Source organism: Loxodonta africana, chromosome 9 (assembly GCF_030014295.1).
Source record: "Loxodonta africana isolate mLoxAfr1 chromosome 9, mLoxAfr1.hap2, whole genome shotgun sequence".
NCBI lineage: Eukaryota > Metazoa > Chordata > Mammalia > Proboscidea > Elephantidae > Loxodonta > Loxodonta africana.
In genome coordinates, this window is record NC_087350.1 from 11,861,960 (window position 1) to 11,880,579 (window position 18,620).

The 18,620-nt window shown below is 45.1% G+C and overlaps 1 protein-coding gene and 1 long non-coding RNA gene across 5 annotated transcripts in view; one reads left to right on the forward strand and one right to left on the reverse strand.

Moving 5' to 3' along the window:
• Window positions 1–18,017, forward strand: part of LOC111747791 (uncharacterized) — a 239,998-nt gene extending 221,981 nt beyond the window's left edge. For 3 of the 4 annotated variants that reach the window (XR_010322920.1, XR_010322918.1, XR_010322921.1), the window contains one exon: window positions 16,508–18,017. This is a non-coding gene — a long non-coding RNA (uncharacterized LOC111747791). The remainder of the gene's footprint in view (window positions 1–16,507) is intronic. The other variant, XR_010322919.1, reaches the window with a different exon arrangement.
• On the reverse strand, window positions 577–15,021 carry LOC135232377 (NUT family member 2G-like). The gene is made up of 8 exons (XM_064290925.1): window positions 14,945–15,021; window positions 11,841–12,080; window positions 6,344–6,868; window positions 4,826–4,954; window positions 3,498–3,637; window positions 2,170–2,465; window positions 1,739–1,855; window positions 577–1,377 (listed from the first exon to the last, which is right to left on the reverse strand). The coding sequence occupies exons 1-8, from the start codon at window positions 15,019–15,021 to the stop codon at window positions 577–579; spliced, it is 2,325 nt and encodes a 774-aa protein (XP_064146995.1).
• Window positions 18,018–18,620: the final 603 nt, after the last annotated feature.

The following is an 18,620-nucleotide window of genomic DNA, read 5'->3' on the forward strand; positions in this document are numbered from 1 at the left end:
GATGGTTAAGAGACAGAGATATTGTTAGGATACCCACAGAAAGCTCCCAAACCAAGCCACAGCTTGTGAAAAATGGGTGATGACAGTGATCACTGGCGATTTATCAATGAGCTGTGAGAGGCCAGAGCCAGACTGTCCCCAGGAGCATTCTGAGGATATCAGGTAAAGCTGGAGGAAAGAGCTAAGTCAGTCACATATGGATGTGGAAAACGGTGGACACCTGTATCTTTTTCTTTTCACAGCACCACAGTCCATCCAGCAGTAGAGGAGGAACGGAAGAAAGAGTCAATGAGAATTTCTGCCAACAAAACTATCTTTAATCTCAATTTACAGAGGAGTATTCTTCAAAGTAAAAGTAAAGCTACTGAGCTTCATCTCCCACCATGGAAATACATGTGCACCCTGCCCAGGCTTTGGCGTCCCTCTCTGCCCTCACCGTATCTGTATAACAGCCAAGAAGTACCACTAGGTTAGGGGAGGAGCATTAGCCTAATAAGTATGGGGGAGGAGTTGACAACTCTAATCTATTTAGGGGACCCGAACTTGAGGGTCTGACATATAGAAGAGGAGAGCTCACTACTGGCTAAGAAGATGCTTCTTCCTTTTTCCATGTGTGGAAGGGTCACACTTTCTTTTTAGAGGCAGTGAGGGTTGGACCTCTCCCACAGTCGAGGATTGCCTCCCAGAGACTCCAAGGTCAGCTCCTGAGTAGGGCCGCTTTGCAGCAAGTAATGGAGTTCTGACTTGAGCTGGGATCTTACACTTGGCAGCTGTATGTCCAGGTTGGCTAAGACTCACTGTCTCCGGAAATCGGAGCTGAGATGCTCCCCAGGTACCCGGAATTCCATGGTGCAGAATGCTGGAGGCAGGCAGAGGACTCTTGGAAAGACTCCAGGGCAGTAGGCTTTCTTGAGATGCCAAGAGGAAGTCAAGGCTGGGGAGTTCCTCCTCTTCCTTTTCTTCTTCACTGGACCCTTGTCCTTTCCCAGGTGTTTCACTAATAGGAGAGGCTTCTAAGGACATTAAGGTTCCTCTGTTTCCCAATCTAGGGTAGGTGCGACTAGGACACCGTTGAGGAGAAGTTGATTGTTCAGACTTAAGTTCCTGTGAAATGGGACTCCATGTAAAGAGAGCAAGTTCTTTTGACGTAGACAGATGACTGTACCCGCTGCCATCTTTTGGCAGGTCATCTGCATCCAACTTTTTTGTGCTCATTTTCTTGCTCGTCTGTAGTTGGCTGTTGTGGTTATCTGTGCTCCCTGCATCTTGACTGCTCCCAGACTCTGTACCAGGTGACTCCCTGGTTAGCACACCAGAAGTTGGGGATGCCTCCACACCCACGTTTCCTTTCAATTCCAGCAGTCGCTTCTCTACCAGCTGCAAGGAAGAAAAATGGATAATTACTGATTCTGTACAGATTGTGAGAACACGTGGCTGAGTGGGTGGTGGAGACCATAGTATTGGGACAAGATTTAGGGAAGTCAGTCACTCAAGTGTCCTTCAATAACTCGTACTGCAGCTCTGCCTCTCCGTCCTCTTCTGTGGTTTTCCCAAACGCAATGCCTTACCATTCCACTCCTCTTCTCTGCCATTCCATTATCTCTTACCTTCTCATTCTGCACTTGCTCCCGCACCTGGAGCTGGCCTTCCCCAGAAGCTGTGACAGCCAAGGCACTGTCAGGTTAGATGAAATCCTGTGGGTTTCATGTTATGATTCTCCCTTCCTCCTCTGGTTTACCTGAGTGAGAGTGAGTCCTTCCTCTTCCTCCAGCTCCTGCCTTAAGGACAGGGGATCTACCTGTGATTCTGGTGATAGTAACATTTCCAGGAACTGAGGGTGAATAACTGCTTCCACCTGTTTACGGGACGAGGAGGCTTGTGAACATCTTTGACAAGGAGTAAACACTGATTTAGAGGTTCTAGAAGACAAGGAATAATCTCCCTCTCGAATTTGCATCCAGTATTGTATTAAAATGTCACCACCCCAACCTACACATACTCAGACACTCATACACACACACATATGCACACAAGAAAGGGACACACACATTGATCATGGAGGAAGGAACTGAGCTTAATTGCAATGTCTGGGGTAAAACTCCAGATGTTTGGTGGCTGGAACGCCAAAGTACAGAGCCCACAGACACCAAACGTCAGGTCCCCGCCCACCTTGGTGATAAATCCTTCCTGTGCACACAGCTTGTCAATGTAGCTCAGGAGTCCCGGGTCTGGATACAGCTCATCCTCTTCCTGTTGTTGCTCATTTTCTTCTTCTTTATATTTTCCATCTGGCTCCACAGTGGCTGAATGGGCAGTTCCAAGGAGATCTTCCATGATCTCAACATACTCTTTGACAGCTTCGGGAGGGATTTCATGGGACCACTTGGGCTCCCAAGGGTGCTCGGTTCTGTGTCGATGTTGCTTAGGGGGCTGTGCCATGGAAACTCCCTTCTTTGGAATGAACACTATAGGTGGGATTGGAAAGAGGACGTTTATGCGGCAGCAAATTCTGGCTCTTACACCTGTTACAGATTGAATTGTGTCCCCAAAATGTGTGTCAACTTGGCTAGTCCATGACGCCCAGTATTTTGTGGTTGTCCACCATTTGGGGACCTGATGTGATTATCCTATGTGTTGTAAATCCTAACATCTATGATGTTAATGAAGGAGGATTATAGGCAGTTGTGTTAATGAGGCAGGCCTCAGTCTACAGAATTCGATTGTATCTTGAGTCAATCTCTTTTGAAATAGAAAAAGAGAGAAACAAGCAGAGAGGAGAGGAACTTCATACCACCAGGAAAGAAGTGCCCAGAGTGAATCCAGTCCTCTGGACTCGAGGTCCCTGTGCTGAGGAGCTCCTAGATGCACGGAATATTGATGACAGGGACCTTCCCCCAGAACCAACACAGAGTAAAAGCATTCCCCAAGAGCTGGTACCCTGAATTCAGACTTCTAGCCTCCTAGACTGTGAGAGAATAAATTTCTGTTTGGCAAGTCCATCCACTGTGGTATTTCTGTTATAGCAACACTAGATAACTAAGTCACCACCCAACCCCATGTTGTAAAGGCAGAATTATGGAGACACTGTCATGCTTCCTGGTAAGGCAGGCACACCTGAAGCCACAAACACTGTGAGAGGAGAAGATGTAAGAGGCAGACAGTCTAAGACAGTCAGCTTGTGGGGAAACTCGAAACTGCTTCTTTTACAAGAAGTCTCATTGAGGCCCACATTTAAAGCTGATTAGATATTGGAGCCCACTTTTGATAATCCATGTGAGAGTGTAGTTATAAAACGTAACCACCTCACTACTAGGGTGTAATGAAGAGTAGCGGAGACCCCAGGCATCTGGCAGTCTCTGCTGATAGAAATAGACATTGCCCCCTCTTGAAAGAAAAGTACCACATGTGAAGACAATGCCTTCTCCCAACATAACCGGTCCCTACATACCACCTTTGACCCCAGGCCCGTAGCTCCTGTTGACCTTGCTTAGCCATACCTGGACGCTGGGCAGCCACAGTGGATGAAGGCCCGTGAGGATCAACATTGCGTGGAGCCGGAGGAAGCAGGCAGACAGATGCATTCCTCTGCTGCAACATCTGAATCTGTAACTCCTCCTCTGCCTCAAACTCCATGAACCTGACAAGGGTGAGGGAGGCACAGGCTGTGCTGAGGAGAAGGCAAGATGCACCAGGAGCCCCAGGACCAGGCAACAGCCAATTATGGGGCAGTGGAGAAAGATGTGCCTTCAATGACCTGTCCAGGTGCCCAGTAAGTCCATTTCCCAGGAGGCACAAACAGGGTTTGGGTCCCTTACACGTTCACCACATCATCCCTTCACCTTCAGCACAACTTATCATAGCATAGGAAGGTTGCGAAGGAAATGAGCCATGCCTCCTTGGAAGTTCCTCCTGACCAAGCCATAGTGCTCACTACCATTCTATACCTTAGCACCTGATAGCACACCACAACACTGACACTGGTTGGTTGAATTGAATCAGACCTACATGACACACAGCAGGACCCACTCATGCGCACCATTCTCCAAGCCTCTCCTGCCCTTGCCTAAAACACACATGGTAGAGGTGAGAGCCTGAACCTGGAATGGGATGAAGTTTATTGCAGATAACACCAAGGAGTAGTTCCTAGAGTCCCGGTCCTAGTCTCAAGCTCTGAGGCCTTGAGATATAAACCAGATGGGCAAGAGGTCCAAGAGACATTTGGAAAAAGGTGGAATGTGAGGTTTCCCAAAAGCCTCAGTCTCCTTTGATGATTTTTTTTTTAAACCGAGGGAGGAAAGGCAATGAGGGACAGAAACACGTCCAACAGGGTGACTGAGATGCTGCCTTCCCCTGACCACACCTTTCCAGCCTGGGCCATTCTTGGATGATTGTAGAATACTTTTCTACCAGTTGTCAAAGGAAGAGTGGCTCCAAATTCCGTGTTATCTATACGGACATTGAGGCAAGCAGGAACTTGTCTGGTACAGCATATCCCCTCACTGCAGAGTGTCCACAGATTGGACTGTATCTCCATGGGTATCCACAGTGTTTATCCCCATTCTGTCTTAACACTCCAGTTTCAGGCCATCCACAAATCCAACATGTAGAAGGAGTGAATTTCTTAAAGAATGTGGAACAGAAAACTCCAAGCAGTGAATGTGGTGGTAGCAGTTGTCTGAGGGTAGAGCGGGATCATCAGGGAACCAGGAGCCCTCTCCAAGTGCACACCTCCTCCTCACACAGACCCTGTGATTTGTTCCAACCCTCCCTCTTCATTCACACCTCATCACTCAGTCCCAACCGGGCCAGGATGCCATGGACTCACTTTTCTGCCATCTCATAGAAGATCATTCGGTCAAAATTGCTTTTGCGCTGCCATTCCTGTACAGACCGCCAGAGTCCCTCCTCCAGGGTCATGGTGGGCTTCAGTCTAGCCAGGGATCGCAGAACTGGGCTAAATACCCATGCATGTCAGTAACTTTCGACAAATACATATTCCATCCCCATCTTGACCCCACACCTACACACATCCCCTGCCCATCATCACATCTATCTTGCTATTTGTCCGTGACAGTCCCTCTTCCAGTGTTTTAGATTTCAAGTGCTTTTGCCTCCAGGATACCATTAGCTGTTTCGGAATCCAGGGAATCCCTAAGACTGCTGGAAATTTGGGTTTAGTGGACTGTGTCTTTATTCTTGGGTGAGTGCTGGGGAGTGGGGAAAGGAAGAAGATGCCTTCAGTCTTTCAGCCAATGAGAGCAACATGTATGTGGAAAAACATCCTGTGAATGTGATCAGAGTTCCATATTGATTGACTTGTTGGGAAGCTCAGGGTTGAGAGAGATGGAGGCTCTGCTCTGAAAAGATAAAGCTTCCCACATGACTAATCAGTCTGCCTTTCATTCACAGAAGCCCATGACCCTGCACTTCATTGCCAATTTCCGCTCACACACACTGTAGCTAGGACAGTTTTGCTCTTGCGGGTACTTTTTATGGACTACACTTCATATATTAGGTCATATCGTCTTCTTAGCTCTCCTCTTAATGAACTGAAATTGTCTCCTTATTTGATGAGATACTCTAGGGTGAAGGTGTACAATGCCTTGCTCAGGATTACAAATCTAAGGAGGACGGAGCCCAAGCCTTTCACCACTATGCATACTCTACCACCTCCCTGTTGTAACTGATATTCTCCAGAGGAATGAGGGTGGGAGTAAACTTAAAGTGGTTGTCCTAGGCCTTGCCCGTTTCACGTCTCCTGAGGCAATGGCCAAAATATGCTGAGCTCTTTCGTTGGAAGGTAAAGACCAGTGGAAGAACGTAGTTTGTGATCTGAGACCAAAATTCACATCATGCCTCCTCACTTTACCACAGCATTTAAAAAAACCAAAACCAAACCCTTGGGCATTGGGTTGATCCCAACTCATAGTGACACTACAGGACAGAGTAGAACTGCCCCATAGATTTTCCGAGGAGGGGTGGTGGATTCGAACTGCTGACGTTTTGGTTAGCAGCCACAGAGCTTAACCACTATGCTACCAGGGTTTCTACCACAGTGTTTAGTCTCTTGAAAATAATTGTTAAGGTAACGATTCCAATATAAAGATTGACTTCACGTACAAGGTGTTCAGCATCAATTGAGACAAGATACCTGAATATGTTGTACACAGGGAGGTGTGTATAATATTATCGGGAATATACCTTCTCATAACATATCCCATCACCCTCATGACCTTCTCTCAAGTGTTCCTAAAGAGCCTAACCTCCATTGTGTCTCCCCAAGATCTCTTTGTTTGAAAGCTTCAGGATAATCTCAGCTGTCCCCACTGATTAGGGTACTCACATGAGAAAGCAGGAAAGAGCTTCTGTATCAGGGCTTTGGGGACGGTGCCTCCGGGCCAGAGACTTGAAACATTGCCAACGTCGGTAGTTCTGGTAAACACTCTGGGGATTACAGGAGGAGTCATCCAGCGAAGGCCTGGATTGTGTGACGGCCAGGCTTTTCTCCCCAGAAGAAACATGTTGGCCTGAGCAAGCCTTCACTTGGGGGAAAATGGAAGCCAGCTGGGCAGCTGGTGGTGGAGCTTGAAGAGAAAGAGCTGGGGACCAAACTCCCCTACAAGCCTGAGTAGCCACAACAGAAGTGGCAGGGATCACAGCAGAGGCTTCCCCAAAAGGGGGTGGGGCATGCTCAACTACCCCACTGGGAGCCCCTGAGGCACTCCAATTAAGTGGGGTCTGCCCCATGACAAAGGTCTGAATTCCAGGGAGCTCTGCTGAACTCCCTTCTGTCCTCACTTGAACAATGACCTTTGCAGGCGTGGCCCCACGGGGGCCAGAATCCCCAGTGCTTGGCACAAGAAGTGTCCTGGGGAAAGCAGAGAGCCCAAGAGGGGTGCCTGGAAGGCATGATGAAGTCGTGAGGGGCAGTGGGTGCTGCATCCAGGGTGTTTGCTGTGGAGGTCCTGGAGTGTGTGCGGGAAAAGGCAGTGCAGTGAAAGGAGACATGGAGGCACCAGAATTCATGGTTGTATCTGGTCCCAGCACTGAAGTTGCTGTTGAGACAAAGGAAAAGGGTAAATGGAGGTGGAGGAAAGGCAACCAAGTGTTAGGTCATCAGAATTCCCTGCCTGGTCACTGCGAATCAGCACAATGAATCTCAACTGATGGGCAGCAGTATGGAAGGGGGAACTGGTGAAGATTGCAAAAAATCCTGAGATTGAATTAGATGTTCCTTCCTTCCAGTTGAGAAGTTTACTGATAGAGAACTTGTGAGGAGTTCAACCAGACTCCCAGGCCCCTGTCTACCAAGAAGTAAGAGGCCCAAGCTATCACTGACTCACAGAACTCAGGAATCCCAGGCAGACAGGCTGCCACTCTCATAAGCTTTTTCCACCCCATGGAAAAGGGTTGACATCCACTCTGTCCGAAATGCCCCCAGCAGGCTCACTAGCAGGGAAGGGACTTTCTAAAGTAGAAAGTGTCCTCTAGATTTTCTTGAAGGAGTGAGTCTTTAAGTGAGTGTTTTCCCCATCTCCTCCTGAGTGTTTCTTTTCATGATGTCTGCTACAAAACCTCTTTCCTTCTTTCCCCAACACCCTGTCTCATTTTTCTAATCTGCCTCTTCGAGCCTTCCTAGGTGGGATATTCTGGGTGTTGTTAAGAGTCCACTCTTTATTCCTGCTCAGAGAGCTTGTCCCCAGGGGAAGTGTCAAACTTGAATTCCCAAGGGTTGGACGGGTGGCAGGAATCTGATAACACACCCCCTCCCCTCCTGGCCTACCCCCTCCTGAAGACATCTCCACAGGCTTGGGCACTGACCACAGCTGTCTGGCAGCCTTCAGCATGTGAAGTCGCCACGTTCTGGACTCAGCATGATCTGACTCCAACAGATGCTCATGGATCCAAGAAAAGGAGGGAAAAGTTTGAATCTAAACAGGTGAGAATGTAGGACTCCAGACATTCTACAGTGGGGGAGGGGTGGAGGGCAGGTTGGGTGAGGAGACATTCCATGAAAGGGATCTGACAGGTAGGCAAAAGCTACATGTTTCCTTCAAATTACAGTTGACAACACAAATCATGTGAACCTCTTATGGCCATTTGTCGCTTCTTTCTTAGATCCAAAGCACAAAGGCTCTACTCTAGACTTCAATTCTTATCAACATACCTAGTTTTGTGCTCCTATACCCACCCTGTTCCCCAACTCTAGGTGGTAGGTTCTTGAATTATTACAAGGTCACCAGTACTTCATGAGCAAAATTCAGGACACTTTGTCTAATGGAAGGTGGGGTCCTTATAGAGACAAGGAATCTGAGTGCTTGAAATTAGGGTTTTCTGAGAAGTTCCATTGTGTTTGGTGTGTGTGCATACAGTATCGTATCCATTATTGTTTAGAAAGCAGTCCTTCTGTCCCTGAACTCCCATTCCTTACTGAAAACTCTGGGGGCTGCAGCATGCCAGCCTTACCCATGATCCTTTTTCCTGGAAAGCCCCACTGTATTAAAGGAAGGCCAACAGCCTCTAATTCCATGACCAGAAGTAGATTCCCGTTGTTTCTCAGGTTATTATATTGTACATTCATATTCAAGGATCATACTCCTAACAATGACTGTAATTAAGTAATTAGAGAAAGATACCTCTGAAAAGTCAAACAGTTCCAGATAGATTGTACAGTGCAACGCCTCCCCCCGCCCCCACACCTTTTCTTGGCAACCAAATTCTCCATCTGAGTGGAAATCGATGATATTTTCTATTTCTTTTTCCTCTTTCCAAAAATATTGTATGTGACTGAGGGTAACTAACAGAAGCTATGCTCATTTATCAGAAGTGCTTTCAGTTTCCTTTTTTTCATTATACAATTAAGGTGTGTTCCTGTAGAGATATACCCCGTGCTGTATATATATTTTCCGTTAAAATTAATGCAACCTTGTATGTTTATAGTTTTTTTTTTCCTTTCTGGATCAATGATCCTATTTGTATTCTTACATACACCCTAGATTGTGCAATGAGAACTTTAACATTTTCGTAAGCTTCAAATTACCACGAAATAGGCTTGCTGGATTTAGCAAGAAAAATACAGGACTCCAAGGAATCCCTGTGTAATATGGGGACATGCTTCCAAGAACACCGCACCAACAGGACTCCACAAAAACATTAGTCGTTGTTTCTCAAAAATTTGATGTTGACAAGTGGCCTGTATTTTATCTGGCAAACCTACAGAGGTTAAAAAAAAAAAAAAAAAAAAAACCTTAGATATTATGACTTACTCCGCCTATAAGAACAAAACTGAATTTGCAGTCAGAAGGTCAGAGTTGGAATCTTGGTTTCATAAACGTACAAACACAGTACCCAAACCAAACCAGCATGCCAATTATTCAGAATCTTACAGGCCATTTTGATCGTCTGGGATATTGAATGGTCCTCAAACGCCCTGGAGCTCTTGGGCTTAGTGGGCATGGGAGCAGATATAAGGATGAGGGAGAAGCAAATCTATTTCTCTGAAACTAAATGAGCTTAGGAGGCAACTCGATGGCAATGAGTGTTTTTTTTTTGTTTTTTTTTTTTTCCCAACAGCCCTGGGTTTTTCAGGTGTTAGATAGAGCCCCATGGCCCTAAAATGGGTGGGTATGTTGAGGCCAAAACAGGATTCTACTCACCAAAGTCAAATCACACACACACTTGCTCCCATCTAACCCCTACCAGGCCATTCTGAGCCATGAAGCCCTACACACACCCTTGCACTTTGGAATCCAGGCTCATCAAGCTATGTGCTCATATCTTTGTGGGAGCCATGGTAGACTGTTCATTCAATAAAATATGTTTGAATTTTTTTTAATCATGAACATAATTTTCAGTGTATTAAAATGAGTTGAAAGAGCACTCATTTTGTTGTCATTTCAGGAAGAGACACTTGAAGCAAAATTAGTCACGGGTGATGAAGGGTGCTGACCCCTAGTAGTTCAATGAGAAAAGTAATGTGAGACCAGCTTTAATCCTGCTCTCACAGCAGTAGTGGCCTTCAGATGGGAGGGTGTAAGGAAAGGAGAGAGGCATGAAGGAGGAGTGTTCCACACTGATAGCCTTCACTCAGAAAACTTCTCTGCTGGCACTAACTTAGATTCTTGTCCCTGGGGAAGATATTTTGACTCAAGAGGGTAATGTAGACAAAGGCAATAGCAGTCGTATTGTAGTGGAGAAGCAGAGAATTGGAAGCTGAGAAGAGACAAGAGTTCTTCTCTATTCTTTGCTACGATTATGTGACAAAGTCATTTCAGAATGTGGACCTCATGAATTGCCTCTTGTTGTCTGAGTTTTACCTGAAATATAAACCTGATAAGACCTGAAGAATATTTCCATCTTCCCCATCCACAGTGTTTGCCCAACCACTGTGAAAAGAGCACCTCCAAGCAGCTTCTGCCTCTCTGGAAATTGCCAACACCTTAATTCTCTGCAACCAGGTCGTAGCTTCTTGCGTGCATCTATCTTTGTATTTTCTCTGGCACCTACAATGAACAGCTCTTCTCATGCCTTAGCTTAGATGATGAAGTCAGATTCAATAAAACTGCCCTGATATTTTTAAAAGCTAGCCATGGGGATCGAGAAAAGTAAAATCTTGGCGACTTTTCTTAGGACTTGAGCTTCTACCGCGGAGCCACCTTAACTGCTTTTCAATCCAGGCTGATGGTGGGGCAAATCAGTGCATCTAGTCCTTCAAGAAAAGCAGACTTGCTCTTTGATACTTCCGCTTGCCAGTTAGCCCATCAATTTTTTTCCATTGTACATACTTATTTGGATTTAGGACCATTGGATTTGAATGAGTGAGCCCAGAGCCAAAGATTGAAACATTGCATTGTGGAGGAACATTAATGTCCACATTCTGCAATGTCCGTTTCTACTGCCTGAAAATGTTCAACCATGGAAACATATGTGATTAAATCAGCCCATAGGAAATTTGCTACTACTGGCTGTGAAAGCGCAAAGCCAAAAGTCGTTTGTAACTGGCTCTCTGACCATCCCTGTAGAAAAACTCTAAGACCTGCACTGACCACTGAAAAAAATCATCTCTGTTCTTGGGTCACGGAACACAGACGACAGATGATCTTCCAGCCAACCTCAGAGCATTGGAGGAAATGATAAAATGTGATGACTGAGACTTATTCAGCTGCTGTGATTTCTCTCTCAGCCTGTGCACTTGGAGGCTCCATGTGTTGACTCTGTAGGGTCATGCAGAGAGTCATCCAAGGAGTGAGAAATCATAAAAATCTTGCAATTTCCAGAGAAAGGCTATCTGATTATTGAGCTTTTACTTAAAAAAAAAAAAAAAAAAAGCAATACAATGATGCAATTCTGGTGCGGATATTTTAAGGGCTAAAAGGAATAATTATAAAAAAAAAAAAAAGGAATAATTTCTTTTTTTTCTCATAGTGCCTGCTATGTAGATAGGAAGGAAGTAACACTGGCTGTGAAGTATTCCTAATCCCAAAACCAGAGAAAAGTAAACTGAAGTACACATATTGAGGACTTTTCCCTTAAGAGATCTCTTAGCATGCATTCCTAGAAGATTTTTAGAGCCAGGGACAGTGAGAGTACGGTATAGTGCATGGAAAAACTCAAATACAATGTAGTAGGAAGTGCAGAGGCAGGTGATGTGAAAATCAAGCATTTCTTAATGCAAGGCAGTCTGGGAGGTGTGAATTTTCAGCAGGGCTGCCTGAGGCTAAAACGGGCCTTGGATGATGGAGTTCTGTCCTATGGGGGTCGCTGTGAGACAGAATGCACTCACAACAAAGGGTTTGCTTTAGGTAAGAAGCCCTCAGGGTGCAAAGCTAAGCCCGGCCTACATTAGGAGCTCACGCATGCGCACAACCTCCCGGGACAGGGCTCTGGGGCGCGCGAACTGCCGCCCTCTAACGGCCTCAGGCGTCAGTTGCAGAAGGTCACCTTCAGGGAGGCGCGCGGCAGGAGCAGGGAAGGCAGGGTCCCTAAGGGTAGGCCTCGGGGCTGGGCGGGGCTGTGCCAGGGGAGGCCTCAGACCCTGCACACAGGAGAGCACCGCTCTTCCGCTTTCTCTTAGGTCAGTTCTATTACAAAGGAAGGTAAGGGACACGCAAACATCCTTGGTAATATTGCTGCTATGCTTTACCCTCCTGTAGGCTCTTGGGTTATTCGCAGGCGTGGGTTTTGCATTGGGAGACCCCCTTTCATGGTGTAGAATTCAGTGCCCTCAGGTTGCCAGCTTGTCCTGTGCTGGCGGTATTTATACCACGGGAAATGGCAGAGGCTGCATCTCAGTGCTGCAGTGATTGTTTTCCTAATTGGTGGACTGAAAATGAGGGGGGAAATTTCAATAATCCCTCTTTAAACTGACAAGTGTATCAAGTCATTATCTGTTACATTGTGAATAATACCTAATTTCGAACCATTCTTTAGGATTTGAAAAGCACTCTCTGTTTAAGCAAAGAAAGATCTCCTGTCAAAGAAAATTCAGCCAAGTTCCAGCCTATGACCTCACTTCTCTTAGGTTTTCCTTGTTAACATAAGAAACATATCAATCAACCTTCATGTTCAAATGACACTGATTTGCTCAGGAAGTGAGTGACTTTGCTGAGATGACTAAAAATCAGGCATTTATTTGCAGTGTCCTGCATGGAGTCATGATTGACTTGCAAGCATGGTGGGTTAAGGATGCAAGAGGTTTGCCAAGATCTACAAAAGCCCCCTGCTGATGATGTGTGTGTAAAAGATTTCCAGTCACGAGTACTGCATGTTCGATTGAAATCAGTAAATTCTGTGCCACTCCTCCATGTGTATCTGGGACATTTTATATGTATGATTTTGCAGAAATCCAGTGTGAGTGTGTAATCCTTTGCCAGCACACAACTGTGTGTGCATTTGAGGCTGTAAGTTACTGTATTTGTGTTTCCATCCTGGAGGAGTGGAGGGAGTGTCAGTGGGTGCATTTGGAATGTGAGGCCCGTGTGTATATTAAGAGGCTGTCGGTGGTCCGGATGTGTACTTGAGGAGATGAGAAAGTTTTGTGTTTGCTTTTTGTGGGTAGGTACTTGCGTGGTGTTGTGTATATCTTGAAATAGGACAGAGATGTAGTTGTGAACTTTGTAGGCATTGTGAGAATTGAGGGTTGTGGGTGCTTTTGTGCCTGTTATTTGGGACTCTGTTGGCCACGTGTTCCTGTGAATTCACAGTTCACAGGTTGTGTATGTGTGAATGGGTTCTTAGGAAAGTGATATTTGTATGTGTGGATTGGCGGTGTCTGTATGAATATTTGTGGTTCAGTATGAGTGTGTTGTGGGAATGTGCAGGGCATGAGATACAGGTGTGTGCACTCAGAGACTTGGAGGTGAGCTCTTTACAATTTGTGGCTCGAGGGAATACTTAGGGCGTGGCTCTCCTGCCATGAATTTTGGGTCATCCTGTGTACCTAATAGCAGGTTTGGAGTGGGTTTCTGTGCTGTACATTTGGGCATCTGAGGGAGTGTGCCTGTGTGTATTAGTTTGGGTGTAGGGTCTGCTCTTTCTGTATATTTGGGGAGTGAGGGAGGATCGCTGGTGTGTAGTCAGGGCATGTTGTACATTTGTGTTGCTTTGGGTGCTTTTCTGGAGTTGCACATGCATTCTTCCATGTTCAGTCTGGGGTTTGTGTGATTCTGTACACTAGAAAAAATGAAACTGATTTCTGTTTGAGTATTTTGGATTGTTGGATTATGTGTAGGCAGGCATTGTGAGGTTATATTGGTGTTGGAAGATACAGGGTCGTTGTTGCATACTTTCAGTACCCTGGATAATTTAGGTTAGATTTAGGGTATAAGGCCAGTTGTATGGGTAAAGAACTTGTGTGTTTCATGAAGGGGCATGGCAGTTTGGATGAATATTTTCCAGGGCTGTGTGTACTCTTTTTTCAGTGGAGAGTATGGTGTATTCTGGAAAATGAGGACAGTGTGTCTGATGAGAATATGGGGCTGTGTGTTTGCACAGGGTGTGGGAGAATTGTGTTTACATATAGTGGAGGCATGTTGATATGGTTATGTGTGAGATACTGAGAATGTGGCAGCTTTGGAATGTGAGATATGGACCTGGAACGGGGCTCCGGTGTATTTATTCAGGATGTGCAAGAGATATTTCCTTGTGAGTGGGGAGTATATATTGGCGTGTATAAGTCACGAGTGAGTGGGTGAATTATTCTTGGAGTATTCTACTTGTGTTTCTTTGGAGAATGTTAGGGTGTTTCTAGGTGTGTTTGGGCACGTTCGGAGGTTGGGGAAGTGAGGCTGTATTCTAGAGACGTGTTATAATCTATAGTGTTTTGGGTGATGTATACTTTGAGAAATTGAGGCTATGTGTGTGTGTGTATGTGTGTCTGTGTGTGTTGTGTCTGGCATGTGTGAACACGTGGCCGCTTAGGGGCTTGGGCTGTGTGTGTATACTAGCTAGAGTGCAAGGATTGTTGGTGTTTTGGAGTTTTATCTGCATCCATGAATGTGTGGGCTGTATACACACGGTTGGGTTTTGGGTGAGTGTATGTGCAGTTTGTGTCTGTATGAAAGCAGCCGGCATTCCTCTTTGCACCTATTCTGGTCTAATTCTTGCAGAATTTGGTGGTATAGCTTGTATGTGCATTTTCAGTGTCCATGTGGTGTACTTAAATATGTTAATGCTAAAGGTCGTATGCGGTTGTGTGTTTATTTGGTGTCACTGGTTTTCAGGGCTGTTTATTCTGGAGGATGTGGGAGATTCAGGATGTACCTTTGGAAACTGAGAGGGTTTATATAAATTGTGCCTGCATTTTGGAATTGTGTATTATTAGTCTTTAGAGATGTGGGCTTTGGTGTGTGTCTGTATTAGCGTGGCCTGTGAAGTGAGATTTTGTGCTCAGTGGTATTAGAGAGCTAGACTGTGTGTACGGTGTTCAGTGAGTATATATACGTACTGTTTGTTGTACATGTGTGTGTTCAGGCACATGTGGGGAGTATATACATCGTTGTAGTAATGACTGTGAGTATTCATGGTCCGTAGGGTTTTTGTTGTAAAACTATGAGCAGTAGGATGTGGTATGTTTGTATATTCAGGTTGTGGGTCCTAGTTATATGTGTGTGTTCAGGAGTTCCGAGCTGTGTGTTCTGGAGATATATAGCGACATTTGGTTTACACATTATGCGTGGGGGTTAAAGGTCCTTCTCATGGTGCAGGTGGAATGTGTGCACATACTAATAGGAAAGTGGATCAGGTATGCTGGCATCGGCTCCTATTAATTTGGGATAGTAGGTGGTGCTTATCTCTACCCACTGGGGGTCAGTGACATCGGGCTAGTACCTTGAAATTAGCCATGGCAGGATTACTTCTATCAGGTAAGTTGTCAGTCTTTACCAAGCAGACTTGCAGCACTCGCAATGGACAGTGAATTGATAAATATTTACCAACACATCATTGGTCAGTGTGTGTGTGTGTATCTCTTTCTGTCTGTGTATGTGCCTATGTGTCATTAGAATGTGTTAAGCAAGAACATAAAGACATCCTTGGAGTGCTGTATTGGAGATTGTGAGTGGAGCATTTGGGGGACTTAGGCCCTTCTATATGTCCATGGGAAAGAGGCGTGGCAATATTGTATCCTTTCATCTCACTTTGTCAATCTCTATGCCTAACAAATAATGTGAGAAGCCAGAATATATGAAGAAGAATGGGGCATCAGCACTGGAGGAATGTCACTGACAGCCTGGGATACGCAAATGACACTTGCACGGTGATAATGAAGAAAACTTGAAGAACTACCTGATGAAGGTCAGAGACCACAGCCTTCAGTGTGGATTACACTTGAACATAATGAAAATGAAAATCTTCCCACTGGAAAAACAAAGTAAATAGAGGCATATTTGAAGTTGTCTAGGATTTCATGCCTCTTGAATCAACAGTCAACAACCATGAAAACAGTAGTCAGGACATCAAAGGACTTTTGCCTTGAGCAAATCTGCTGCAAAAGATGTCCTTACAGTTCTAAAAGTGCAAGATGTCACTTTGATAAGAAAGGTGCACCTGACCAAGCTAGGCTCGCCAGTCCCACCAAAAGTCTGCCCCTCAGAGCTTCGGAGCCTTTCTAGAGTCAAACAGCACCAGTAACTCAGGAGGTAGGGAAAACTCAGTGTTAGCACCTGGGCCTGGGAAGAGAGGACTGCAAGAACCCTGAGATGACAGGACCTCAGTTAGCTGAAAAACAGCCAGATACAGACTTGCACAGCCAGAATCCCTCCAGCTTTGGTTGTGGGTAGGGTGAACCTTCTGATGTGCCCCTGTGCTGAGAAGCGTGAGATGCAGGTGAAGGTCTCAGTCACACCTGTGCAGGTATGTGTGGCCTGGTCTAGCTTTGTTGGCTCAGAGGAGCTGACAGGTAAGGGAGATGAGGAACTGGTCTGTTTTCCTTGAACAATCTGGAGGAAGATGACAGTTCCATTCTTATAGTAGGGCTTCCCAGCCTCACGCCTTGTTTCTTCTGTCACAGGTGGCCTCAGGATCTGAAAGATAGAATGGAATGATTTCCTCTGGTGTGTCTGATCAGTTGATTGGGATCCCCAGCTTCCCAGGCAGGCGTGTGCCAGTTCAGTGGGAGTGGCAGAAGCATCGCAGTGGTTTGGGTCAGGTAGGTGACAGGGGAGGCCATGGGGAAGCCCTGTCCCTGAGGGAGGGTGGGGAGAGTAGATCTAGAGAGCTTGGGGAAGCCCACCTGTGAATAGACATGGCTCTTACTTCCCTGAGACCTTTCTTTTCTGAAGCCTCAGGATGCTGCTAGCACTGGGAGCCTCATCTCAGCGTCCTGTTTTTCTGACAGGGTGACCTGACCTTCTTTATTTTCCCCCATGTCATGTCCAGCTTCAAACACACCAGAGGATGTCAAATGACCATGGTGGACCCGAGGTGACTGCACACATGCCTCCTACCTCACTTGGACCACCCAAGGACTTCTTCACCTTAAGGTGAGTGTCCTTCATGATGGTGGATTCTACTGAGCAAAAGTGTACTGATACCTCTTTGTGGAATGATCCAGTAACTGCTTCTCTGTAGTACAAATGGGTTCCTTGTAGCCTGGCCACCCTGCTTCATATTTTACTCCCAACATGATGACTGTAGTTGGTACTATATGTACTCTTTTGTTGGTAGAATGGTGGTTGGCCTTCTTTTATATTGTATATTCCAAAATATCACATATTTTAAATACAATATTTGATGAATAATACATGCTAGGATTTCGTACGTTTCTTTTCATTTGGTTTTGAATATTCTTTTTGTTGATTTTGTTCCTTTGTTTTTCAAAATCACCCCCCATGCTTTCTGCCTCCAGCCCTCCTAGCCATTAAACTGCTGTATGTCTTTGCATATTGTAGATTTTCATGTAAGTGGGATCGTGCAATTATTGTTCTTGGGATTTCAGTTATTTCACTCAGAACAGTGTTTTCAAGGTTCATCCGCTTATTGAAAATAACAGAATCATATTGCTCTGTATGGCTGCATAATATTGCATGTATCTGTGTGTCATGTTTCGTGTATCCAGTCATTTTCTGATGGACACTGGGGTTGTTTCCACCTTTTTGATTCAGTGAATAATGTTGCAGTAAATGTCAGTGTCCAAGTATGCGTTTTCTTACTTTCAATTCTTTTGTGTATTTTCGTGTATCCAGTCATTTTCTGATGGACACTGGGGTTGTTTTCACCTTTTTGATTCAGCGAATAATGTTGCAGTAAATGTCAGTGTCCAAGTATGCGTTTTCTTACTTTCAGTTCTTTTGTGTGTATGCCTAGGCGTGGAATGTCAGGGTCATATGGTAATTCTTTGTTAAATTACTTGAGGAGCCACCAAACCTTTTCCTACAGTGGCTGCAGCACCTCAGATGCACACTAGCAATGCACATGTCTCCCAGCTTCTTCCATTCTCACTAATGCTCTTCTGTTTGTTTTTTTCTGGCAATAGCCATCAGTGTGAAGTGGAGTGATACCTCATTGTGATTTTGATTTGCTTTTCCCTAATTACTGATTATGTTGAGCCTCTTTTCATGTGCATACTGGCCATTTGTATTTTCTTTGGAATAATGCCTACTTATATAAGCCTTTTGACAATTTTTTAAGTTTAGTTCTAGGTACTCCTTATATTTCTGAATATGAAACCCTTAAGGAGTGTGGAGATTCCAAGTATGCTCTCGCAACCTGTAGTTGTCTTCACTTTCTTGATAGTGCTCACTGATGCACAAAAGATTTAAATTTCACCAAGAGAAACTTATCCATTTGTTTCTTATGTCGTATCTACGAAAGTGTGGGAGGGGAAACATGAAATATAACTGTTATTTACTTTTAAGGGTTTTATGGTTTTAGTTTTCGTATTTAGGTGATCGATTCATTTCATTTAGAGTAAATATTTGTATATGCTGTGGAGTATGTGTCCGCCTTCATGCTTTTCTCTGTGGAGATCCAATTGTCCCAGCATCATTTGTTAAAGAGACCATTCTTTGCACATTGAATGGACGTAGTAGCATCATTGTTGAAACAAATTGAGCAAAGATGTACAAATTCAGTTCTGGACTCTCAATTCTATTTCTTTGGTCTTTATGTCTATTCTTACTCCA